The sequence below is a fragment of the Chinchilla lanigera genome, unplaced genomic scaffold (assembly GCF_000276665.1).
Source record: "Chinchilla lanigera isolate Chin_1 unplaced genomic scaffold, ChiLan1.0 scaffold00052, whole genome shotgun sequence".
NCBI classification, from domain to species: Eukaryota; Metazoa; Chordata; class Mammalia; order Rodentia; family Chinchillidae; genus Chinchilla; species Chinchilla lanigera.
In genome coordinates, this window is record NW_004955453.1 from 5,680,409 (window position 1) to 5,706,940 (window position 26,532).

The window sequence follows — 26,532 nt, forward strand, 5'->3', positions numbered from 1 at the left end:
CCCCCCCGAGCCTGTGGTCCTGGGAGCCCCATGTGGCTTCTCCGAATTCCCAGAGCCTGCAGTGCCCGCGGGCCTCAGGGCAAATCTTGGGGTCTTGCACTGTCATCATCTTACCCAGGCAGAATCGACCTCCCCAGTGGCCCCCTCTCCTCTCCAGACATTTGCCAGGGCCCTCAGAAGAAGCTCCCATCTTCCCTGCTTCTTTCAGTCCTGTTTTATTTTCTTCCCAGCATTTGTCACCACTGCCCACAGCACCTGCAAGTTCAGGCGTTGGCTCTGTCCCCACTGCCTCAACCTCAAGGCGAGCTCAGGAGAAGAGAAGCACTTTGTTCCTCTGCACAGCTGTGTGTTCAGAGCCCGCATAGGCACTGGAGCATAATAGGTGCTCAGTTAACTCAGGTTGAAAGGAGTGCAAGCGTCTCCTCAGCACAGCTCCAGACAAGTCCCAGGCGCTTCAGAGATCCCAGCCATGGAAGCTCGGGACCCAGGGTGCTTGTTTCTTTACTAAGCCTCCTTCCTCCCACAGTCCCCAGGCCCTTTCTCTCGGGCCAGTCCGTCCCCTCCGCCAGAGTCCACCCCCGGGTGGGGGTGGTGGCTGGCAGGGCTCCGGCCTCTGTGCACGCCTCTGGCTGGGATCTGGGGGTTGCGGGTCTGCGCCCCCACCCCGCGGCCCGGGAGCCGCCCCGGGCATGCTCAGAGCGCGCAGGTCCGGGCGGCGGCGAGGGTGGGGGGCGGAGGAGGGAACAGCCCCGCCGCCGTGCGCTCGCCGGGCCGGGCGGAGCTGCGCAATCCTCGCAGCTGCGCCAGGACAGCGGCGCGGCCGTGCCCACAAGTTGCCGGCGGCTGAGCACAGCGCCGCGCCACCTCCTTCAGCTCGCAGCCCTCCTTGCCCACCCGGCGGTGACCGGCGCCAGGACGCACGTCCCGCGGACCCTGATCCCAGATGTGAAAGCGGGATCCGCAGCTCCTCACCCCCGGCGCGATCCACAGAGTCTAGCCAGCGTTTCCGCGGCCAGACCCCAAGGCTGGAAGATGTGGCAGCCGGCCACGGAGCGCCTGCAGGTAAGGGGCACACTGGAGGCCGGGGGCCAGCCTGGAGGAGGAGGTGCCCGGCTGGCTGGAGGGGCCGAGGAGGCGGTGCCTCTGCCCACTTGCCAGGGTTTGCCCAGCAGGATTCTGCAAGATGCACGCATGGGAAGCGGGTGCTGTGAGCTCAGCTCAGATCTGGGCACCGAGCTGGGGAAGGGGGTGATGAAATGAAGGGTCGCACTCGTTCGGGGTGTTACAACTTTTGGCCCCGAGGTATTTGTGTGTCTGTTGGTACAAATCATGTTAGACGTTCAGAGCTGCAATTTTAGATTGCATTCCACTGACACAATTTACTGGTCTGGGGCTAAGATTTTTGAATCCAGATATCCCCACCCCCCACCTTCTGTCTCCAGGAAAGACAGAACAAATGATTTGTGAAAGCATCCGTTTGCCAATATAACTTGGATATGTCAAGCTTGGTTTGGCTTGGTCATGGTATGCTACTTATTTTATTTTATTTTATTTTATTTTTCCGTTGCTCATTGGCTCTTCGTCTGCCCTGAATTCAGGCTTTTCTGGATGCTCCAAAGTCAGAAGTTGGGTTTAGCCAGGGATGGACGGCTGCATACCTTCGTCTGCCCTGAATTCAGGCTTTTCTGGATGCTCCAAAGTCAGAAGTTGGGTTTAGCCAGGGATGGACGGCTGCATACCTTCGTCTGCCCTGAATTCAGGCTTTTCTGGATGCTCCAAAGTCAGAAGTTGGGTTTAGCCAGGGATGGACGGCTGCATACCTTCGTCTGCCCTGAATTCAGGCTTTTCTGGATGCTCCAAAGTCAGAAGTTGGGTTTAGCCAGGGATGGACGGCTGCATACCTGGCATCCTATTGGAAGTTTCGCGCCGCTGTCTCCAGACCCGCCAGGCAGCCCGCCTTTGGTTTGGGTTCTAAAGCTAGGGAGTGGGTAAGGAGGTCAAAGTGAGAGAGGGGTATTTTCCCAGGAAGATTCCTTCAGTGGTACTTGGCCCAAGGGACCACCCCAGCGGCAAGGTCGCACACATCATCCCGAGAGGTGGCACCTCCTCTCAAGGGAATCCCGCAGTTAAACTTTCGGCAGGCTCAGAGCCACGTTGTTTCAGAGTAAACTTTGAAGAAGTACTTAAGAGGTAAAATCCAGCACCGTTGGAGCCTGCACATGTCTGGGGACTTGCAGCAGCAGGGCCAGGAGCCCTGGCTGGCTTGGGAGGTTTCTCAATGAACATTCCAAGCTCCAAACACAGACGGTCCCTCGGTGCTAGGCAAGGCCAGCTCTGCCTACCAGTCCTACTGAGGGCTGACCTGCAGGGGGCGTTGCATCTAGCCGGAGCAAATACCCCTAAGCTCCTTGCCAAGACTCCCTGGGCCATGCTTTGTGGGGAGCATGTTCTGTTTAACAGAGCCGGGCATTCCAGGCCCTTTCCTCGGAGGCCTCAAATGCTATAAACATGAAAACCAGCCAGGCGCTTTGGAGATGAAGAAGTGAGTGAACAGCCTCCTGGCTGTGACGGGCACAAGGTGATGAGGGTGTATTTTGGCGGTGGCAGCAGATACCTGCGGTGCCTTTCATCTCCTCCTGCAGTGCAAAGCATGCATCTGATTCCGAGAGGGAAGGTGGTGGTTCCCCATGCAATGCAGAGAGCAGCTGCTGAAGCGGAGAGGTCCTTACAGAGAAGGGGTCACAGTCCCTTGAGGTCTTAGGGCCTGGTGCTTGTGCCTATGAAGAGTTTGAAACTGGTCTGCGAAGTTATTCCTGCTGCCTGTCTCTCTCACGAGCCCCGTTTGCTCTGGAGCTCGTGATCCTTGGCAGGCAGAGCTCTGGCTCCTGTCCCCCAGGGTGATCATTCCTAGGCTGAATGTCTCCTCCTCTTCTGTGAAATGTGCACATGTGTGTTTTGGCGTGGGTCTGGTTTATTACAGTTTGCGTTTGCAATGTGTTTGTTTTATTTCAGGGTGCCATGTCCAAGGAGCTGGGGCTCTAGGCTTTTGAAAACTCTGGCTAGCAGGGCTTACCACTGAGATTCAGTCACTCTCGGAAGGTTCTTACCGACACCGGGTTCTCCTTTACATTCCCAAATTTAAATGTCAGTGAACCCGTTTCTCTTTTAAAAACACACTTTGAGCCTTGAGATTATAAAAGTGAGCCAAGTGCGGTAGTGGGGAGATCTTCATGGTTTCTTCCCTAACAGCCACTGGACTCTTTGTGAAAACACAGTTTGTATGTTTTTACTGTTTTTTGCTTCTGAGGAACTTTTTGCTGCGGAAGGTGAGGTGCCGAGTGAGCTGCTTGTAATAATATTTTATTTACGTTTCTTGTGGTTATTCCTTGCAGTTGTCACGGTCTCTGTTTGCTGCCTGGGATTTTTTTCTTGCTCGTTTTGCCCTGAAGGAACAATTAGAGAACACTGTGCATTTCCGATTCCTCCCTGCCTAGGACCCTGTGCCCGCTGCACATGCCACAGGCCGGGTCAGGGCAGTGGAAATGGTGCGGGGCGGGAGAATAGACCGCTACTCCGGAGAGAATGTTAAGTCCCGCCCTCCTCTTGCAAATCTTTCCAACCTCATTAATTTTTTTCTTATTAATTTTTATTATAAACATTTTAACTGAGATGAGCTGGAGTGCAGAAAATGCTTCAGGGAAATATTCCCAGAGCATCCTAATGGGTCCAAGGAATCAAGGGATTGTGGAAATACCTAGAAAACAAAAAAGGCGGTGAAAGAAAGGAACCCCATCTTTTCCCAGTGGATTGTGGTAGTTCTTTCAGATGAGCTCCACCAGCCTGGGAACGTGGCTTAACTTTGCTTCTAACCGACCCAACAGTCAGCCTCTGATTGTCTTTTGAATATAGCGGCTGGTTCCCACGCTCAGGAAATGGTATCTTTGATCAGATTTGATTATTATTATCCTTGTTTGGGGGAAAAAATGATGCTGATGTTTCCTGATTTGAGGTTTAGTTCTTTGACCCAAATCCAGCGCCGGGAAAGGGACCTGCTGCCCTGAGCAGAGCTGAGCTGGGTAATTTCTCATTCATCCCAGGAGCTGCAGCAACTTCATCTGCTCCCTTGAATGTTAAAACTTGGGTTGCGTCGGCCCCAGCCCTCGCTGGTAGCTTCTGCCATTAAAAATGTAATAGGATCAAAAGGAATGTGAAGACTTCAGTCACCACCCCAACTTTTAAAAATGTAAATATGAATTCCTCCCTTTGTACCTTCTCCTCGGCATAGCAGACTTTTCCTTTTATTTCTTCTTCTTCTTTTTTTTTTATAAGGACTCTGGAGAATTATACGTTTTTAAAGAAGCAGATTTGAAACAGTCTCTTTTCAGACAAATGAAGGGGATTTTTCAGTAGAAAAAGACTATTTTTTTAATAGAGATGAGATTTCTTCTAGCCTTTAATATTTTAAAATTTGTGTAGATTTTCTGATTAATTGTTATCTTCGGTGGGCTGAGGTGAGACCAGAGATACACATTTCCCTACAGCAAAGGTCTACAGTGAGCTACCAGATCCTTTATCTCGAGGCCAGGAAAGGAGAACAGGAAAAAGATGATACAGATTGAGTTCAAGATAAAGGAGACCAGCATATCCTTAGTAGTATGTTTGTTAGGAGGATGGAGCAGATCTTGGTAGTGGGAATGTACGAGATACACATTGTAGCAACCTTTAATCATGGATGGAGTCTGTATACCCCTGTCTTCTCATGAGGCAGTCTGTAAAGGTTCCAATTTAATCATTTGCCTGTCTTTCCCAGTCTTATAGCTTCCCCCCCGCCCCCCGGCAGTTCCAGAAAATGTAAAGCTTTTCATTTATCCTTGAAGGTGGAGTTTGGTTTTTCCTCCTGGACTATGTCTCTCCTCACCCCTCTTCTCCCACCTCCTCTTCCTTCCCTTTTCTCTCTTTCTCTTTCTCCTTCTCCTTTTCCTTCCTTCTTCACCTCCACCTCCACCTCCTCGGCTTCTTCTTCTGCCAGTGGCTATGTGTTGGCATTTCACAAAGAGGGTGAAGGGAGGCAACATAGGATGTAACTCATCTCTTGAGGACTTTTCTCTTGTTTTCTTTTCGAATTTTTGGCTGATAAAGAGGTTGAGGTTCTGAAGTGTTATTTGAGGAACTTAAGAGGTGAGGGTGTGTTTCCAGCTTACCTTTGCCCTGTCTTGTCCTATCTGGCAGATTTCGTCTTGAGTCAGAGTGTGGGTTGTTCTAGATCCCTCTCTCTATTATTATGTCAGGTTCACTGTTTCCCTGGGAGTGAGACTGAAGAACCCTCTAACACATCAGCTGGAGACCATTAGACCTGGCTCATCAGGCAGAGAGGAAACTGGGAAATCGGACACATTTCCAGGGGAACCTGATCAACGGGAGGAGCACAGAGGCAGGTCCAGAGTGTGTTCCCTGTGTGACGCTGTGCTGAGGAGTTGTAATTGAGTCATCTAGCTCACCTACCTCCCACAACCATTTTCATCCCTATTACATAAAGCAACCAGAAGCCAGAGACTTAAGAAATGAGCCAAGCCAGAATTTGAGCTCAGTGGTCAGGTCCCAAGCCTTACTTCCTAACGGCCTCATTGTTGTGAGGAAGGATGACATATAGCGTGATTACGGTGCTATGCACCCGTTGGTGCTGTTGCCCTGAGCACACGGACTGAGAACAGCGGCCATCCCATTGGGTCAGGGAAGTTGCTGTCAGAGTTCTTGCTGAAGCACATTTCCTATTAATCATATTGATCACATTAACCATACTGAGGTGAGAGATGGCTGAACTCCTCTTCAACTGGAGCACATGGCATTCATCCAAACTGGAGACCAGGGGAGGTATAAGGAAGGTGGTAATCAAGCCTCATCGGGTCTGGTCATCTCAAGTTCAGAGAAACCATGGTTTTGAGGGGAGGCTGGAGAGCTCTAAGAGGAACTAAGAAAGAAGTGGCACCTCCTCTTACCAAAGCACAAGCTTCCAACCAATCCCCTTGATGCTTTTGTGTCTTTTCAACTCTTATCCTTGAGAAGGCAAGAGTCCTGGGCCTTATGGTTTATAACAAACACTTGAGTTATCATTAACTGGCAGCCTTAGCCTCTCAGACATAAAGTACTGCCTTACGTCACTGAATTTTTCTCCAAGTTTGTCAGCAAAATCTCTACCAAGTGACTTGCAAAATGCTGGCTTTGGCGAAAACGCTCTGCCCCTTGGTTACCATTGCCCAATGGTTGTTTCTTGTTGACTGTACTGACTTATCTGCCAGTGTTCGGCAACTTTCGCATTTTGTTTGATGTTCCAGATTAGCGCTCTTCTCCCCTCCCTGCGCGCTGGCTCCAGGCTGCTGTGTAAACTGGGCCCAGCGAGAGTTCGGCAGTGTCAGCCTTTTAGCCCCAGAGCTACCAGAGATCAGGCTGCCTTCTACAGAAATGTTTCACTCTATGAATAGCAGCAGTCCCGGGGCTCATCAGTGGTCAGCAAATAGAACTAGCTCAGAAACACTCAATGACTACAGTGTGCTTTCTTGAAGTCCCGGTGGGCACAAATCTAAGTGAAGGCTTTTTGTAAGTAGAGCAAGGAGAAATAGTTGAGATGTTTGTTCAAAGACTTCCTTAAAGTCCAGTGGAATTGGTCTACTACCATTTTATATTAGTGAGAAAACAAATTTGATCCCAGTTTAGCTGCTAATTAGTGATCAGGCATCACAGCATGTTTGGCAGGTTCAGCCCCCAGCCCAAGGACCTGGAAGGCCTCAGGGAAATGCAGACTTGCTTCGTGCCTTTGGAGCCTTGGAATGCTTCCCATGTCTTAGTGAGCTCTTCTGCGTCATGCCCATCTGCACGGGTACCTTATCTGGCCAAGGTCTTCCTTCCTAAACTTGATGGCTCAGGACTTTTCTGGGCTGCTTTTCATATTGAGGTTTTACCCTGATAAGGGGAGTTCCAGTAAACACCTCACTAATCGGGTTGTTTCCAGTATCAAGTGTCATTTGGTTAAATAATAACTAAAGAGCAAATTTGTCCCTTCATAAATAATTTTGACTCACTTGCTTATTAGCTGTGTTTCGGTATAGTTTTTTTTGTTTGTTTGTTTTTGTTTTTCTTCCAGTACCAGGAATTGAACTCACGACCTTGTGCTTGCCAGGCAGGCGCTGTGGCCCTGAGCCGAATCCCCAGCCCCCTCGGTATAGTTTTGTAACTTCTCTGAACTTTGCTTTCCCTATTTTTAAAATAGAGACAACTACTTTCCAGAGATCTGGATACACAGTCAGTGCTCCTGAATAGGAGCATGAGGTCAGGGTGGTCACACTAGGATCAGAGAGCTTTGAACTCGTGTCTGAGCTCCTACATTCTCTCCCATGCATCTTTGCTGTGCATATGCTAGGTCCCAAGTAGCAGGCTGGACCTACGTGTGTGGGAAGTGCTTCTTGAGGGAAAAAGGACAGTCTTATAAACTTAGAGGATGCCTAGTTCTGTCCCTTGTTTTAAATTGGGTTTAATATCATTTTATTTCCTGGTGTGAACACAATTTTCATCCTTTCTGTCCATCATGGAGAAGATACCTGATTGTTTGAGCTACATAGGCCAGAGTCTGTGTGTTAGTAGTAGTCTCAACTAACTTGTGTTTGTCTCCTCATTTGGGTAGCTGATTTTCACTCTTAGGAGAAGGCATAGCTGGGCATGGTGGTGCAGGCTTCTTATCCCCGCACTCTGGGAGGCTGAGGCAGGAGGATCACAAATGCAAGCCCAGCCTGGAGAATTTAGCTACTTAGCAAGACTCTGTTTCTAATACAAATAAATAAAAGAGCTGGGGATGTAGCTCAGTGAAAAGACCCTGGGTTCTATCTCTAGTAACACATATGCACACACACATGTGCACACACATGCACATAGGTGCATACACATAGAGAAGATGTGACCCACTGAATATAATTATCTCTACACTTAGGGGTGGGAGGACCCTCAGTGTTGAACTTTGTGAGTCACATAGCACATATGATAGCTGGGCAGATGAAGTGGACTAGGCCTGGGAGTTGACACCCTGTGGCCTTGATCCCTTGGGGCCCTGTTTTGGAGAGACCTGGCTGTGCCATTCTGGAAATGGTCCATGCTACTGAGAGATCCAGCGCTTCCTTACTTCATGCTCAAGGTCAGGATGGGGGCTCAACTTTCTCATCTTACAGATGTCTCGGGGAAGTCACATAGAAGGTGACTCCTATGAGTAAAGTGGATACCAGGGAGTTGACAGTCTATTGCCCCAAAAGAAAGTGTAGGTTAGTTAAATCATCCTCGAAGCCACCAAATAGTAGTTGCTCCCAATTATCCACTGCTGGAAGGCCATATGGTCTCCAGCTCTGCTCAGTGACATTGATGTCTAAAAGACCACTGCTGCCCAGGTCTTTGAGGCCATTTTTCCTTACATTCCAAAGGTGTTAACTCCTGTGCACTCTTTTGCCAGGGGTTTTATTGCTGGTTCTTACTTTTCTTGCTGGCTTCCATTTCAGGGATAGAGAAAAACAAGAAATACTAACTATCATTCGTTACATGCTTACATTTGTAGTACTAGTAGTAGTATTAATAATAATAACAATAGCAGCCAACACTTACTTAACATTTATGATGTTCCTGGCACTAATTTTTCCCTCCAACCACCCTAGGAGGTAGAGCTGGGGCTCACATCCAGCTCCCTGGATGCAGGCTCACTGCCCCTTTTGTGTCATGTGGCAGGGATTTTGCTGTATATGGAGAGCAGATTCCATCTTTGTAAAAATTCCAAGGGACCAGGATTTAGGGTTTTGTCCTCAGAACCGTGCTGGTTGTCCATGTCCCTGTAGTGTCATGGGTAGCAGCGGGGTTCTATGGTTTGCTTCTTCCCAGCTGGGAAATACTTCAGCGGGTGGAGTACATTGCAAAGTAACATCCTGGACAGCGTAATAGGACTTTGAGTTGGTTACTTGTATCTGGTTTAGTATTTTTTTTCATTTGGTAACCATGAATTATTTTTCTGAAGAACTTATTCTTTTTTTACTTTAAAGATAAAAGAACCAAAACATACTAACAAACACACAGACATAAAGAACACAACATAAAAACAATAAAAACAATACAGAATTTCAGACAAGGTGATAGGAAATTAACAGTGGCTGCTGTATTACATATTGTTATCTTCAAAGTGGTTACTCAGATAACCAGATATAGGTATGTGACACTGATCAAACAATTAAACATTAACTGTCTCTTTCAGTAAAGCAATAGAAATTAGTACTACAATTATCTTAGCTATCTTGTGTATACATATATACATATTTTTCCCATTCCTTCTTTCTTTTCTCTTTTCTCTCATCCCAGTTGTTCTTTCCTTTTGAGCAGTTTCTTTCCCTTTCACTGTACCTATTAGATTATATTTACTCTTTCAGTAAATGGATGCAACTAGAGACCATACTCATAAATGAAATAAATCAGACTCCCATGTGTAAACATCATACCATCTCCCTTGTGTAAGAACCTGAAAGAAGACCCTATTTTTATTCTGAAATTTGCTTTTCAGACAAAAATAAGTGTCCTCGGGAGTCGGATAATGCTGACCTGGACCCATCTTTTGGGTGTAGAAGCCAAGGCAGACACCGGTGTTTCGTCTCCCAGCTTTATGCAGTGTGGCCCTGGGGGTTGCTTTACTGCTGAGCAGCTCTTTCAGCTTTTGCTGGTGAGAGGGGGAGGCGTTCAACACTGTCTTACTTTTCATCCCCTTCTTCACAAGGGGATGTGGCTGGTGTGCCTGGAAGTGGGAGAGGAGGGGAGAGTTGGGAGAAAGGGACCTCAGGTTGTTACTGTCATCAAGACCAGATCCATGCTGCTGCTTTCATGATCAGCTCACTGCCACAGCTGCTGTATGACTGAGCTGAGGAGGAGCGCACAAGCTCCATAGCCACCACATGCGTTGCGGCATTGGCATCGAGAGTGGGCCAGCTTCTCGGCAGGTGTGAGCAGCTTCCTTGCGTACTACCTATAGATGGCCCCTTCCTAAGTTCCCTGAGGCTGTGAGCTGAGGCATGTGGTCCTGATGGGCCGCTGTTTTGGGCAGTTCTTGGTAGCTCAGTATATTCACTGCCTAGGGCTGCCCCAAGCTGTTCCACAGGCTGTGGGCTTAAGTAACGAATGTATTGTCCTACAGTTCTGGAGGCTGGAAGTTCAAGATCAAGGGGTGGGCGGGGTTGGGAAGTGGAGTGCTGCAGTTGCTACGTGCTGTGGCTGCTGTTTTATACTTGACTGGGTTAAAATCACAGAACAGTGTCTTCTTAGAGTAACAAACCAGACAGTTCAGAAGTGCGTAACTAAGTAAGAAATCTTGTGTCTCACCTTATTCCCAGTTGTACCCGGATGGAAATCCATATGATCTTTAAATGATCTACTTAGTGGTTATGTCTCCACAGTTTCCCCCAGGCTTTTGTAAACACGCAAATATATAAATGCACATTTTAGTTTCTTCCATGCTTTTCAACTCTGCACCTTTTCTCCTCCACTTTCTCCTCCACTTTACAGGATTTTGTGGGTGCCTTTTCTGGTCAATAATTGTACATGTATCTCTGACGCCTTCTGTTTAGAACTTGCATAGAGTTTTGTGGCAGAGCTGGACTTTGACTTACTGAATCATTCCTCTGTGAAGGAGTATTTGGGTTCTGTCCACATTCTTTTGCTTTCCCCCTCTGTGTATATCTTTACATTCTTGAGCTTATGTTTCTTTAGACTGAGCTGCCAGAAGTAGAATGGCCAAGAGAAAGAATATGCATGGCCTAACTTTGTAGCTGTCAGTGAAGATCTTTATTGAGAATTCTGCTTTTAATCAGAACTTTCATGTGATTTTCATAAAGGTACAAAGCAGGTAATTTACTGGTGTCTTAGTCTGCTTGAGGTGCTACAACAAGATCACGTAGACTGGGTGGCTTATAAACAACAGAAATTTATTCTCACAGCACTGGAGGGTGGGAGTCCAGTATTGGGGTTCTAGAAGACTCATTGTCTTATGAGGGCCTATTTTCTGGTTTGGAGAAATAACACTTTCTTGCAGCGTCCTTGTGTGTAACAAAGGGTGGCCAAACTCCCTCTGGCCTGTTGTATAAGGGCACTAATTTCATCCATATGGGTGCTGCCCTCATGACCTAAACACATCCCCAAAGACTTCAGTTCATAATACTGTCACCTTGTTAAGATTTCAATGTATAAATTTTGAAAGGGGCCATAAATATTCAGAGCATAGGAACTGGAGAAAGGATCATAGTGTTTTCCACAGGCAGTGCTGAGGCATTGGATATCCACACACAAACAATGGTCATGGCATCAACAGAACACCAAATAAAGGCCTTATAAGTTTTCATCTTTACAGTGGTGTGAAAGCATAACTGTACAACTACAGTTTTTAACTTTCAGGATGGTATTCCAGAAATTATGAAATATTCAGTACTTTATTATAAAGCAGGCATTGTGCTAGATGATTTTGCCCAACTATTGGCTAATGTAAGTATTTGAGCATATTCAAGGAAGTCTAGGCTAAGCCATGATGTTTGCCAGGTTAAGTGCACTGAATGCATTGTTGACTTAGGATATTTTTAGTTTATAATGAGTTTATGAGGATATAACCCATTATAGGTTGAGGAATATCTGCACTTTATCCATACCTCATGTTGTATACAAAAATTAACTAAAAATGGGTCAGAGATCTACATTTGAATTTAGCATAACTTTTAGACATAAGCAGCAGAATATCACTGCAACTATGCATTCACCTATAAAAACATCACTATGGTCAAGATAATAAACCATATTTTTCAATCACTGGGACAGAATACTTGTAATTCACATGTATAATAAATGATTTGGATGCAGTATGTATAAAGAAGTTGTCAAAATGCAATAAGAGTGACATCCTACTCTAAAAAAATGGGCATGATTTTAACAAAGAAAAATACAATACACAGATGGAAAATAAGCACATGAGAAGGTGTTCAATGTTCTTATGAAAACCACAGCAAGATATTACTGTACAACTATTGAAATAGTTAAAAATTAATAGGCTGTGACCATACCAACTGTTGGTGAGGATGGGGAGGAACTGGAACTCTCATGGAAAAATAATGATTAAAGGAAGATTAGTATTGTCCTGAGCCCAGGATTGGGAGGGAGATATTAGAAAGGGATTTCAGTAGGGTTCAGAAGTGGTGTTAAACATTCAGCATCTTGATTATGGTGATGGATTCCTGGGTTTATCCATATGTCAAAATGTATCATTTATTTATTATATGTCACCTATACTACTGTAAAGCTTTTTAAAGATGTGCTTGTGAAATATGATATGCCAGGCCCAGTGCTAGATATTAAAGGAACTAACAGTACGTTTTCAGGATGCCCTCAGTCCTGCAAACCCTCTGTAGGTTTCATTTTTTAACTGGAAATTAAAATTCTGACCCAGAATATAAATAATGAACTCTATATGTGGTTCTCTTCATTTAAAATACTCCTTCATTTAGTTCCTGGAGTGATCTTTTTCCTTTCTCTCTCTCTTTTTCTTTTTTTCTTTTTCTTTTTCTTTCTTTCTTTCTTTCTTTTCTTTCTGTCTGTCTGTCTTTCTTTCTTCTTCCTTCCTTCCTTCCTTCCTTCCTTCCTTCCTTCCTTCCTTCCTTCCTTCCTTCCTTTCCTTCTTTCTTTCTCAAAATCAATCTCCCTTTGCTTAAGAATCTTATAGCACAGCCAAAGACTGAGAAAAGAAGTCCAGACCAAGAGCTTCTGATCCTTGTTCATTCTACATGGCTCTATTTCTCATTCATGCCTCTGTTCATCCATTCCTTGGCTTTTTGTGACATATTCAATTTCCAGCTGGTGTAATCCTTGGGGACCTTTTAAAACCATGCATCACAGTGCCAAGTTCTCACCCAACTGGCTATAGACTCTGGAGATACTACTATGGAGGTGATAATTTCCAGGATTACAGCCCATGTGGCTGGATGTCTGGGCCATCTTACTATTTTTCCTTTGGTGACAGAAAGCACAGGGAATACATCAATAAAACCATTAGTAAGTCTCAGTTCTAGTCTGTGTATCAGAGTAATGTGCCTACCGGATGTAGGTGCTGCATTCCTTGAGAAACAACTCTTTGCTACCTTAAGAAGACAGCAACTAAAAAATATAGCTGATGGAACAATTTTACTAAAGGCTCTTCACCTGAGGTAAAAAGCATTCACAAAACAACTTTAATTGTTTAAAATTGTCTTTCCCTTCAGGGAGGGAGATTTGAGGCTTTCAACTCAATCTCTTTTAAAAACCAGTGAGTGGCACAGCCCCCTCTTGGCTAGTGCAAGGTCCTGAGTTTGATTCCTGGTACCTAAAACTAACAAACAAATGAACAAACAGAGAAATAAAGAAACAAAAGAAAACAATGAATATGAGACTCTGTTCCATACATATTTCCAGAGACTACATGGCACGTTGTCCAGTCTCGGGTTGTGTTGATGTGAAGAGGACACTGTTGGTAGCTAATTTGGGCAGCAGATGTAATATGAGTCTCCCCTCGCCAGCCCGGATGTGGGGCAGCATCAAGAATGGCAAATAAAATGCTAGCCTCCTGTTTCAACCCTATTCCCTTCAGACATGAAGGGAAGAAAAATAGACTGGGGTGAGGGAAGCAGATGTTCAGGAAAGCCAGGAACAGGGAACCCTGGGAAGTAGAGGAGGTTAAGGGTACACATCCACAGGGAGAAATGAAAGCATGGAGTGCATCACACAAGCACCTAACATCATCTCTGGCACAGATGTGGCTCCCGAAAGTGAGCTGTCAGGTTTCACCTGCAGACTGTTGCTGTTGATGTGTCAGTACTTTGAGCAAAGCCATCACCTGCTCACGCCTGCTCAGGTGCTGGTGCTATGTGGATTACCTGATTCTGCAGCAGCACCTGTATCTTTCAGGTGCAGAGTGTGGAACCTGCAAGATAACAGAAGCAGACCCAGGGCACAGGGGTGAGCAGCTGGGGGGAAGTGGGTAGATGGGAATATTTCTGTACATACAGATCAGGCTTGAAACCCATGTGACCGGTGACTCAGAAAAGATGGCGGGGTTTTAATCAGGCTCCCGTAACACACATCTTGACCACTCCACGTATTAAGAGTTCTCACAGGGCCTCTGTTTTGTATGTGTGTCTTCTAAACTTAAACATGGGCATAATCACATTACTTTCTACTTTTTGTGAATGTTAGTTGAGTTATGCAGATTACAAAGAACTTAGCTTATTGTCTGGTACATCTTTGGAAATCAATAAATACTAAATCCTTTGCCTACTTAGATCCCAAGGTAAATGGGAAACAGAAGCATAGAACTTTAGAGTCAAGTGGATAGTAGAGGTCTTGTGTTTCCCAAATCTGTCCCAGAGAGCCTGGATTCAGCGAGATGCTCTTATGAGCCTTGTTGCAAAGCATTCAGTTTTTAAATACCTTTGGGAACCCCGAGGTGAAACAAAGTGAATCTGGTTTCTTGGTGCAGAGCATAGGGCAGTCTTTTAGACACCGGGGCCCCAAGGCATTCCTTGTGAGGGGAGAAGATGTCTTTGCCCCCGTCTGGAGGAACGTTCCACAGTGCGGGGCGCTTTGGTACGGAGCTGGAACTCCTGTAGTTCACCAACTGTGGGCCTGAGGTTTGGCTCCAGCTTGCAGAACTGTTTCCGTTGGCTCCTTCAGTGTATATAAAATGTTACAAATTAGTTTCCAGGATTTAAAAATTAGAGGAATGTTTAAGGAAAGCTGGACTTGATGATTTTCTCCAAAAATGGGAGGGTTAGATCAGAGGTCTGGTTTCACAGATTTGACTACTGAGCAGCCCCTGTCGCCTCTGGACGGGACAGATGACGGCTTCTGCTTGACCCAGGCCTGACGTGGTAGGTTCCACTGTGTGGCACAGCCTGCTGGTCCCTGTGGATCGCTGGGTTGGGGGCCCTGATCTAGTTTAGCTACTTCTTTGTCCAATACGAGAACTAAGCTATAAATTCATTTAGCGTTCGAATCAGGACCAGATCTTCGGTGAAAGGTGACAGACAACCGGGTGTGGAGGTGCACACCCACAATCTCAGCTGCTTGGGAGCCTGAGGCAAGAGAATTGCAAGCTCCAACCAAGCCTAGGCAATCCTTTATCAAAATACAAAAAGCAAACTGGGTTAAGGATATAGCTCATTGCAAAGGGCCTAGGTTTCAGTCCCCAGTACTGAGTAAAAAAAACAGTAAACAATTCCATAGCTAATTTTGTTAAGCACCAGTCATTGCTCCCTAACTACAGCTGTGGTTGCCCACCTTTAGGCTCCTGGAGGCCAATTCCATTCTCTCTCTTCGGGGAATTGTGTGCTGGATTTTGTGTGGTTGGAATGGGGAGATATGGCCAGCCCTTTTCTCCTGGACACACAGCAGCACAGGAACCGGAAGTGTCACTGCCCACCCTATTTTCTAACCCAGAGCACACGGGTAGGCTTCCAGGCTCCTCCTACTTTTCATTCAACGTGGATCTCGGTATCCTGCATCTCTCGTACCAGACAGCTCGAACATCGTATTTTTGTGGTGTTGGGTCATTTGGGGGATTAACACTGCCAAACATCGGAATAGATTGCTTCAGAAAAGGGAGAGGGGGTCTAGAAGGTTCAAAAGGTCTTCTAATTAAGTAGATTTCAACATTCTCCTCATGGATTATCAGCCTAGGAAGAACTATTTAAATATTGTTTCAAGTTGGGCATGTTGGCATGTGCCTGCGCTCAGGAGGCTGAAGCAGGAAACTCACTGCAAGTTTGAGGCCAGCCTCCGTTACATAGTGAGTTTAAGATCAGCCTGAATTGCATAGTGAGACCTTGTCTCAAAAACAGTGCTGCTTCAGAAAATAAACTAGAAGACATCCACTTTGTGTTTAGAGAACCCTGTTTCCACCCCAGATCACTAAAAAGCACTTTGTAGGTGAGTTCAGGTCATCTGGGTAGCAGACTTGCCCACTCTGTCGCCTTCCCAGGTCTGTCCCTGCTTATCCCTGCCCAAGTCCTTGACAGCTGTAGGATTCTGATCATTTTCACCATGTGAGGTTCTCGCAACTCAACCACACAGTGGCTTGGACTAGAAACTAGTGTGTCAGAGCTCCCACACTCTGGTCATCTGTTGTTTCCTGGAAGCTCACATGACGTGTACCCCTTGGTTCGCACGGCTCTCGTGGTCCACTGAAGTGGATGAGGGCGTCGAAGTACAGATCTGAAAGAGTTGCCTGCTCCTCCTCCATTTGGCTCTTCTCCAAAGGAAAATTGAACTTCACTGATAAGCTGTTCTAAAATTTATTGTACATAATAATCAGATTCAGATACAGTTCTTATGTATATCTATATCATCCTCCTACTTACAGCTACATCATCTATTTCTTTTTTTTTTTTTTTTGTTTTGTTTTTCTCCAGCACCGGGAACCGAACTCACGACCTTGCACTTGCCAGGCAGGTGCTTTTGCCGCTGAGCTAAGTCCCCAGCCCCCATCTATTTCTATCTGTCTGTCTGTCTGTCTATCTATCTATCTCCTGTCTTTCTTTCTTTTTAGGTTTCCCCATAGCACCTTTGAAAACCAGAAATTCCTCTGAAATAGTACTGCGTGTGTTGACTGATGCAGTGGTAAAAAAGGAAAAGAATACTGCTTCCAATACAATATAAAAGCTGGCCAATCTACAAACTCAACAAAAAGTAAAATCAACCAACTCAAAACAGTACAGATTCACATTAGACCCTCGTACAGTTCTGAAAAGTTTAGCTTTTGGTTAGTTATGAAACAATTGATAATCTTTTTATGCACCTTTCAATAAAAGAGGAAATGCCATTAAACGAACACTAAAATTAAATCTCTCAGGCACCAATTACATAATGAAAGAGGGGATTTAGTTGTATTTGAAAACAGACTAAAGTTATAGGGAAGGTTATAACTGAGCCTAAAATTTTCAGCTCTGAGCTTCCTGGCTGCCCAGGTAAGAACAGAAACATGATGCATTGTTTTGCCCTCATTGCCTACTCAAAAATAACACATTAACTTACCGGGAGCCCCAAACTTTATCTACAGCTTGAAGACCGTGGAATGTATCATGTAGAACTTTGCATAGGATGCTGTAACATAGAATGTTGCATAATTGCATTAATTGTACTTTTTGTCAAAGTTTTCCCTAGACACTGAAAAAATAAACAGTTCAATGGGAATGCTGAGACTGTTTATATAGAAGTAGAAGTGGACATCTGTGGGGGTTTATTTTGGCTCAGCTTCATTTCCCATCTTCTGGTACCAGCAGCCTGGTTTGCCTTTGTGGAACTGTTCTCCTTCTACTCCAGTGGGGGGAGTCAGTTCCCTGTGGAAGCGGAGTCGGCTAATCAGTGTGCCATTTTTTAGCCATGGGGTCAATGGGTGCCTCCAACTAGATTAACTAGACACATTCTCCTCAGAGCAGGAGTCCTCAGTGCCAGAACACAAGAGCCTAAGTATCGAGGGCTGATAGTCTTCCCACCACTTTCTGAAGATCTATAGATAGCAGTTGGCAGCTGCTCTAATCTTTTCTTTTCAGAGTTTGGTTCTTCTACTCCCCAATCCAACATATATCTGTATGTGTATGTGTGTATGTGTATGGATGTGTACGGGAATGTGTATGTGTGTGTATGCATATAGTATATGTGTGTATGTATATGTATTTCTAAGTGATCCAGAATTGGTTTTTTTTTTGTTACTTGAATCCATAAACCACTGATTGACTTATAGAACTTCCCCTTGAACCACTGATGTTTATTTTTCAATTTTGTTTCACAAAAGATGATACATGCAGCTGGGCACGTGTATGTGGAAAAGCAAAGGTACCATGCCTGAAAACTTTCTCAGATGGACACATGTCCTTGTAAATGAGTACACTTTCCTTGTAAAAAGTGTGTACACTCAGCTAGAAGTTGAAGAAAAGATGCAAAGAGTTCCTTCCACCCTGCCCCTGGAATTTCCCTTATGCACAAATCCTTACTTTATTACATAACTTTGGATGAAGATCATCCTAAGTACACCCTCAGCCCAAACTGTTGCTTTTGTATTCTCGGCTGTCTTTGGAGAAAGATTTTTCATCAGGGTGTAGCTCCACTGGGCAACTGCTATAAATCTTAAAGTTTTTATAATTTGAATGTTGCTCTTACCTTCTGGCCAAATCTCTGCACTGAAAATGTGGCATCACTTTAAGTAATGATGCTTTGACTGCATCCAATACAAATAAAGTAATTTTGGTGTACATTATATAACAAATCAGTGCTCAGCAGCACAGTGCCTTCCTGGCAAGTATGAGGTTGTGAGTTCGATTCCTGGTACCAAAAAAAAAAGTTCAATACAACGAATCCTTTTTGTTTCTCAGTCTGGAATGGAAATGATATTAGGGATTCAAACAGCTGTTTTGGCTAAACTAATAAAAAAAAAAGGCTTGGACTCAGGCCGTCTGAACTTCCTTTCTTGAGAATCATTTGTAGGTGCTGGTCAAAAATGTGAATAGCTTTGTAAGTTCACTCAAGGACAATGTGGATTCTTTAGCCCAGAAAGTTAAATACCCCTATCTTTGGTAGTCCTGACCTTCTGGGTAGAGAATGTAGCTTCCCAGTCTTCAAGACCTTGCTTGCTTACTTTGATTTAATTCAAGGCAAAAGCCTTCAAGACAAAGCTTCTAGATCCAGGAGCAGTCACCTGGCATCAGTTAGCTTAGCATCCTCCATCCCTTGTGTTTCTATCAGCTTGATTCTTTGTGAAGGGAAGTATCCTACAACCAAAGAAAATTCAGATTAGCATTTCCCGGGTGGGACTATTGGGGAAATTATGTTTAAATATTCAGGTATAGAGTATAGCCATATCTGTTTTAGGAAGCTGATAGACTGTCTCAGTAATCCAGCTGAGTGATTTTCTGGAAGTAAGGCAGTCTCAGGAATGAAGAATAAATCAGTTAAAAAAATCTACTAATTTGTGTTTTCTTCTCTCTGCTGTATTAATGGTAAAGAGCACGGGTTCAGTGCTGATCTCCTTACCCCTTGGCCTAGCGAATTAGTGTTTTTCTTCATAAAGTAATTTAAAGCCTACGCTGCCTGGGGGCTGACCCACGAGATATGATTTTGCTCTGACCTGGAGGGCATGTGTGCTAGAAGGTAACTAGGAGCAGAAAACACATTCAGTGAAAACATGACAGAGTCTTTAGGAAATAAAAATTAATTTGCATTGATAGAGATCTGGTTCGTCTGTACAGTGGAATTGCTCTGTGAGTTGGGACCACATCTTTGTGCATCCTGCTTCCCTTGATTCTCTGCTTTTTTTGCTCTTTGCCTTCTGTTTTTCTCACCATTAATGGGAGTGAAGCTCTTTCAAGTCCTGAATTTCTTTGAGCTTTCTTGCTAAGTGCTGGGCCTTGTAGACATCTTTAATAGCTTTTCCAAGGGGTGATCCATCACCTCTTCCCATTTTCCCTTTTTAGCAGCGAGCCATGTGACCCTGGTGGACTGGAAGTTACAACCAAGTTGAACCAAATTGAATTGATGTTGCTTCAAAACCATTATCTCTCCATGTCCTTTCTTTTCTTTCCTTCCTTTTTTTTTGCCTTATGTTTATAAAGGCAATATCTTTGCAGATCTTTAGATTATAGATGAAGGAAATAAGTAGATTCATTCTGATCCAAGGACTTAGAGAAACTGATGTGTTTTTGATTTCTTGTAATATGCTGAACATGTATTTTGAAACTAAGGAAATACCTACTTTTATTCAATAATGGATGCTTTTTATCTTCATAATTTCAATCACTGGCCCCTAAATAGGAAATTTAATTTTGATTTGAGCTGTTCATACCCATTGGTAAATAAGAGGAAGCTCTGATAGAGCGATTATTTTTCATCTCTTGTATTTCTTTGTTTATCTCAGACTTGGGAGAATTTATATGCAGCATGACAATTTCATAAATGTTAACATTAATTTTTTCTCACATTCTAAATATAAGCAGAAGCCTGATTCAGAAATTTAAAGCTAGATTAAGATTGCCTTCAGCAGAAGGCCAAATCCTGGTTGTGGCAGAGCCCAAACTTGGGGGTTTGCATGAAACACTGACCGTGAAATATATTCAACTAAAGTGCTCTTATTATTGATTTATTAATTCTTAATGAATAGCTCTCAGAACTCAAAAGGGTCATGGAATTATGTTAAGACATCTGCTGACCTTCTGTTGTATGCATTTCCTGTAGACTGAAAAAATATATTATTAAGATATGTCAGTTACTTTTCAAATCCTGGGTGCTTTATTAAAAGTATGTATTGGAAGCCATTGATTCACAGTGTCATTTATACTTTATGCATATTTTCAATCAGCAAGTGCCAAAATGTTATATGTGGGTCAGTGACATTTTAAATTTTAAAAGGATTGTGGTACAGTGCTTGAAAGAATTGGGTTCTATCAAATTGATTAATGCAGATTACAGGGTAGGAAATACACTGACATTGAATTTGTTGCCTTACTTTTTCTGGGGTATGCTTCTTTAATTATTTTAAAGTCATGCATACTGACTTTTCATTCTGAAGCAAGGATCCAAGTCAGGTTCTGAGGAGAGTTTCATAGAGTGGTCCTTGTGGTCAAGGAAGTTTCAGTCCATTAAATATGAAGTAGGTTGTTGTTCTTATAGAGGAAACTTTCTTTCTAAGATTCTGTGGCCACGAAGACAAGACCCTTCACCATGATGCCTTTACTTATTAGGAAAATGAAGGTTTTCCTCCAGCCCTACCCAGGAGGATCCTAACATCTCAGAGATGACCTGTGTGCTACGTGCCCATATATTTGGCTGGGCGAGCAAATATTTTGGCTGGATGCTTCTTTGCTCCCAACTTAATCAGGGGGTTTGTTAGTAAGAACAAAGGGAAAATGGTGAGCAACACACCATCTCTACCACTGGTGCTAGGGGCAAAACAATGGCACATGTGAAAGTTACTCCATCCCAAGAGTCTGTGAGTTTGTTGTGAGAAGACTGTATGGAGCAAGGCCAAATGGATTAAAATGTTAGTGTTTAGGTGGAATCCCCACCACTTCTGTGGGTGATGCTTATGAAGAAGCCTCCAAAATGGTGCTCTGATGCTTTGATTCAGCCCCGGTGCCATCGTCTTCACCTCTCTCTCCATCCTCCTATGGCCGGCAGACCTCTGGCACATGTGTGTGTTTTGATGCTTGATGCCTTTGTGGTGTTGCTTCCTTAGTCTAAAATACCCCTTTCTATCACTGGCCTGCTCTGCCTGGCAGATCATAGCAGACAAAGTTCCCCATTTCTACCAAAATCTTCGGTCTCCAGTCACAGCGAGTCATCCCTTTCTTCTGGGTGCCAATAACGTGTTCTTCAGTCCTAGTTATACCTTGTCTCATTCTGGATTTTCCTTTTATTAGAATTATCTTTGGACTTCCATCTCTAAAAGCTTCTAAGCCCTAGAGGACTGAGATTAGGTCTTTATGTATGGGATGTTGTATGTCCCATTGCACCTGGTGTAGTGCTTTGAATGTAGGGGGTGGAGACACTGTACAAGCTCAATAAAAACACAAGTAGTTATTTTAGCAGTGCTTTACCAAACTAATGATTTTATAAATTATTATTGCTATCTCTTTTAATTTCCATGGAAGTAAAATTCAGAGGTGGAATGCCATGTCCTTGTAAATTAATTAGGATGCAAAGAGTAGAGCTTGACTTTTGTGTTGAGGGAGGGAGGGAGAGACCTTTCTTTGTGTTTATCTCTAGAGCCAGTGGTGAATGTAGTACACTATTCTGTGTGCCTGTATTAAAGTCTTTGGAATGTGTCTTGGATTTCCTTGGCATTAAGGTCCAAATATTACACGTAGTATCTGTGCTATACCCGGGTTATTGCCTGATTACTATTAGGAACATTATCTTTGTTTTATTTAACTTCAAAAATGCAAGGTATGACAGCAGTTGGTGCTATTCATAATAAATGGCAACTAAGGGAAAATGTAGCATCTTTTGCAGGTTACTTTTCCCTGTGGGGTAAAATGAGCCTTAGATGAGCAGCATCAAGAAAACAGGAAAGCAAGGGAGTGCTCAGAAAGAAAAACGAAGTTATTTTAAAAAGACACCAAAGCCAAATTGGCTTTCATCAGTATATTATGGTATACACCACACCTCTAAATAAATAATGACTATTGTGGATTCTAGCCCATGGAACAGAATGAGTCTAATTCCATATCATGGTAAATTTATTTAAATAAACAAATAAGTAGGTGAAGGGAAGAAAGCTCTTTCTTACAGTAGTGTTAACTAATGAAGCAGGAATAATTAAATTAGAAAAATAACCATATTATAGTCACTATAGTAATAGCTGATCAGGGCAAGAATACTTAGTGGATATTAAAACTAATGGGAGAGTGTTGGATGTGGAATGAGTTACTTACATGGCTACAAAGGTCTTCCCACAAATTATCAGTTGACAAAGGGAAAATAGTGACTTTTCAGTGAAGTCAGGTGGATATCACCCTAGATAAACTTGTACCCCCACATGGGGAGACAGTGGTTATGTGCTTCCTGATGGACTCGCTGAGAAGGATCACTCCTATTGTGCTCCCGGCCCAGAGCTATATTCTCTGAAATAACTGGCTGGTGGTGTTCACAAATTTCAAAGCTCTGAAAGACAAAGAAAGGCTGGGAGATGGTTCCAGACAGTGTTGGTATGAATAGCAAATGAAGTGCATGGTTCGAATTGGATCTTGCAGCAGGAAAACATGTTTCAGGAAGGACGTTGTTGAGATGTGTGGGTGACATGGTTTCACCGTGGTTGTATCACAGGCTGTGTTTATTCAGGAAACAAATACTGAAGTTTCAAGGGGAAGCCTGTCCCCATCTGACTCTCAGGTGCAAACGTGATGGTGGTGGTGGTGGGGAGAAGTGGGAAGGGGAGGGAACAGGGGAAAGAAAGAGGAAGAGTAGAGATGGGGAGGGGAGGAAGAGACAGGAAAAAAGGGAAAAAGCAAATGGCTGAGAATGAGATATGTCATCTATAATTAAAGCAAATGTGAGAAAGTATTGACAGTTGATAGATATGATAAAGCTGTAACTGTTTTTGCTACATTTTGGTAAATTGGCAATTGTTGCAAAATAAAATGTTAAAAAAGAGCACAGCACGCAGGCATGTTTACAAGCACCCCTTCTGGCTCTCTTGAGGAGTGTGTTTGCTGTGCAGTCTAGATCTGAGGAAGGAGGCTGTCCTGTTTGGTTTCTCACCTGGCTAAAGTAAGTGGTTCCTACATACCTGTTGGATGGTTGAGCCGTGGAATATTTATCTTCTAGAATTGCAAATGCGAATTGTAAAGAAGTACAGCATGCCCGCTTCTTCACCCCCTCTTCCTCTGCTCTGGTGGGGATGTGAATCTGAAGTTGGAGAGGCCTTTCTAGGCCGTGCGTAGGGTAAGCCATGTGCTAAGGGTAATAGTATTTTTTTTTTTTTTCCAGTACCGGGAATCGAACTCACGACCTTGCATTTGCCAGGCAGGCGCTGTGCCGCTGAGCTAAGTCCCCAGCCCCTTACTAAGAGTAATAGAATAAAATGATAAGCCACTGAGGCTCTCATGCTACGGTGTGCTAGCTCCGGACTACTTATTCCAGACTTCATTACTGTGGGAGAGAAATGCACATCTACCTTCTTTAAACCATGAATATTTTGCTTTTAATTTCATTGCAGCTGAAGCTAATCCTCAATGATACACTGTACTTTCTAAAAAATCATCACTGTTGAATTTCATGTGGAGCTTTGTATTCCACTTGGGTCATAGATACACTAACTATGAAAGCTCTCTGGTTTATTGGTTTGTTTGTTTTCCTTTCCTGTGAGTAGAATTTGTCTTACTGTGACAGAGATTCAGTTTCTGTTTTTGGGTTGATGGGTCAGTACCTGCGCCTCTGGCTGGTTTTGCACACTGCAGACCCCTCCTTTTTTCTTTCCCATGGCAAACCATCTCCATTTCTCAGATTGGTCTGAAAAGCTTGTGAGAACTGGCTTTCTTAGGAGATTTCTTGTCTTGACCGACCCAGCTGGAAACCGGATGTGCAGAGGTAAGCACTTAGAATAATCAGAAAATAGGAAATTTTAACTATTTCCAGTTGTCAGAAGCATTTTACTTCAGCTGAAGGATTCCGAGCAGGGTTTGAAAGTGCTCGTTCTGCCTGGTGAGCTTTGTTTAGCAGGTTTTTGTACTTTTTTGAATGCACTTGTGTTTTTACTTGCTCAGTGGACGGCTCTTCCTTTGAAACTATTTATTGCCACTAGGCTGCGGCGCAGTCAGTACCACGGATAATGGATGGGTGTGTGTGCCCACAGCACAGCATAAATAGAGTAACGGACTTCCAGCTTGTTTATTGTTAGACTGGTATGTAAGCAACAGAGCCTAACTCCTCAATTATGCATATGTGTTTCTGGGTGGTAGAATACAGGAACTTGAAAGTAGACCATGCAAGGATGTTTTACGGTATTCTGCCATTTCCTTTAAAGCATTTATGTTTAAATATTACAGGGATGCAGATTGTATTTACTTGCATAATTTCTACCATAATGTTATTCCATGGCCCGTGGGCTGAAAGCTCTGTAGTTTCAAGAGTGATTTCTTCTAGGGGCTGACTCTCTTGGTTCCTTGGCTTGCATGAATCGGAAAGTTAATTGGTAATTACTTTAATGAAAAGGATTATATTTGGAACTGCCATGGGTGAGGTCTTCTTGCTCTCTAAACTCGGAACAGCCCAGACAGGAAACAGTGATTGTTGTTCTATGCACATTTTATTTTTATTGCTACAGAAAAAGAAAGAAAATTTTGTTTTTGGTTCAGAGTCTCTAAAGAAGCCCCTTTCACGATCTGGCCAGCAAGCACAACAAACCAACAAAACTGCAGAGACAACCAATGTCCAACCAAACCCAAGCCACATTTAGAGTCCTGCACTGTGAGACATGAATGAAATACTCCCTTGGCCTCTGTGAGCCAGAGATGATGAGGAAAGGGGGAGATTAGGAATCAGGACATTTCCGTGAAAGTTCCAGTCCCACTAAATGTCCTCGTTATGAATTAAGAAAGTCACACAAACTTCTGAGACTCAGGTGACCTTCAGTAAAATGATTCTTACAGTGTCTGCCTCATGAAGTTCTGAGTGTGATGTGAGATCATATACATACCTGTGTTTTATACGCTGAAAAGTCTGTCCAAGTAGTTTTTAGCAGTCTATTAATTAAAAGAGCAGCGTGCCCCCCACAGAGTTGCAATGCTGATGTTCTTGGTAAGTAGCACTGTAATTTACATCTACATAATAGTGATGATTAAGAAGTTGTCAGAATTTTTATGTAATGTGCATGAATCTATTCTGATTAAGGTGAGCAACATGTCCATACTTTCAGGATTATTGCTGTTAATAGTAGAAGCTCATGGAAGGAAAGTAGGCAAATTAAAAAAAATAAGAAACACCATAACCTCTTTAGACCTTGGGAGCGAAGGGTGAAGAAGTATTTGAGTGTATATGGACAACTGCATCTCTTTCGAGGTAGCTTTGAGGGCTATCAGAAGCATGGTTCTCCTAGTGTCCTCAAGGTTTATCTATGTTGTAGCATTTCCTTCCTTTTTCAAACTGAATAGTACTGTATTCTATTGTATGTGTACATGTGTATCCATTCATTTGCCAGTGGTCACTTGGGGTTGCTTCTGCTTTGGAGTATTGTGAATAATGGCGTTATGAACATGGGGGTGCAAATATCTTTTCAAATCCTTGCTTTTGATTCTTTTGAATATATACCCAGAAGTGGAAGGGCTGAATTATAATTGAATTCTATTTTTAACATTTTGAGGAATGCCAGAATGTCTTCTGCAGAGGCTATATCATTTTACAATCTTACTAGCAGTGCACAAATGTTAGTGTTTCTCCACATGCTCAATGATACTTACCTTCTGCTTTTGTTTTTGTTGGATCGTTCTTTTGATAGTCATCATCCTCATGAGTGAAAGGTTGTATATCATTGTGGTTTTGATTTGCATTTCCCTGGTGATTAGTGAGGTTGAGCATATTTCCATGTGCTTGTTGGCTCCATGTATATTTTCTTTGGAGGGATGTCTATTTGTTTCCAGTTCTGGTTTTAAATATGTGACAAAACATACACATATTATCGTAGATAGGACTTTTTGAAAATGAAAGTTCCCCTGCTACTTGTTAATTATGTAATGATATAAATGAAGTAATACATTTCTTTTTAATAATGGGAAAATTCACATTTGACTTTTCAAAATATTCTGTGATGAAATATATAAAATATTGGATATGTTTTAAAGTAGGTACGCTTTTATTTTCTATTAAATGAAAGCATATGTGTCTAATAGTCTGTTTTCTTAAAATTATCTGAGCAACACTTTGCATTTTAAAAATTCCCTGCATTGGAATGTGATTATTGGTGTTCAGGAGATA

General features: G+C 43.4%; 1 protein-coding gene across 1 annotated transcript in view; it reads left to right on the plus strand.

The window, feature by feature from the left end:
• Positions 1–9: 9 nt before the first annotated feature.
• Positions 10–26,532, plus strand: part of Pid1 (phosphotyrosine interaction domain containing 1) — a 232,819-nt gene continuing 206,296 nt past the window's right edge. The window contains exon 1 of the mRNA XM_013519988.1: positions 10–1,062. Within this exon, the coding sequence (XP_013375442.1) occupies positions 31–1,062 (1,032 nt within the window). The 5' untranslated portion in view covers positions 10–30. The remainder of the gene's footprint in view (positions 1,063–26,532) is intronic.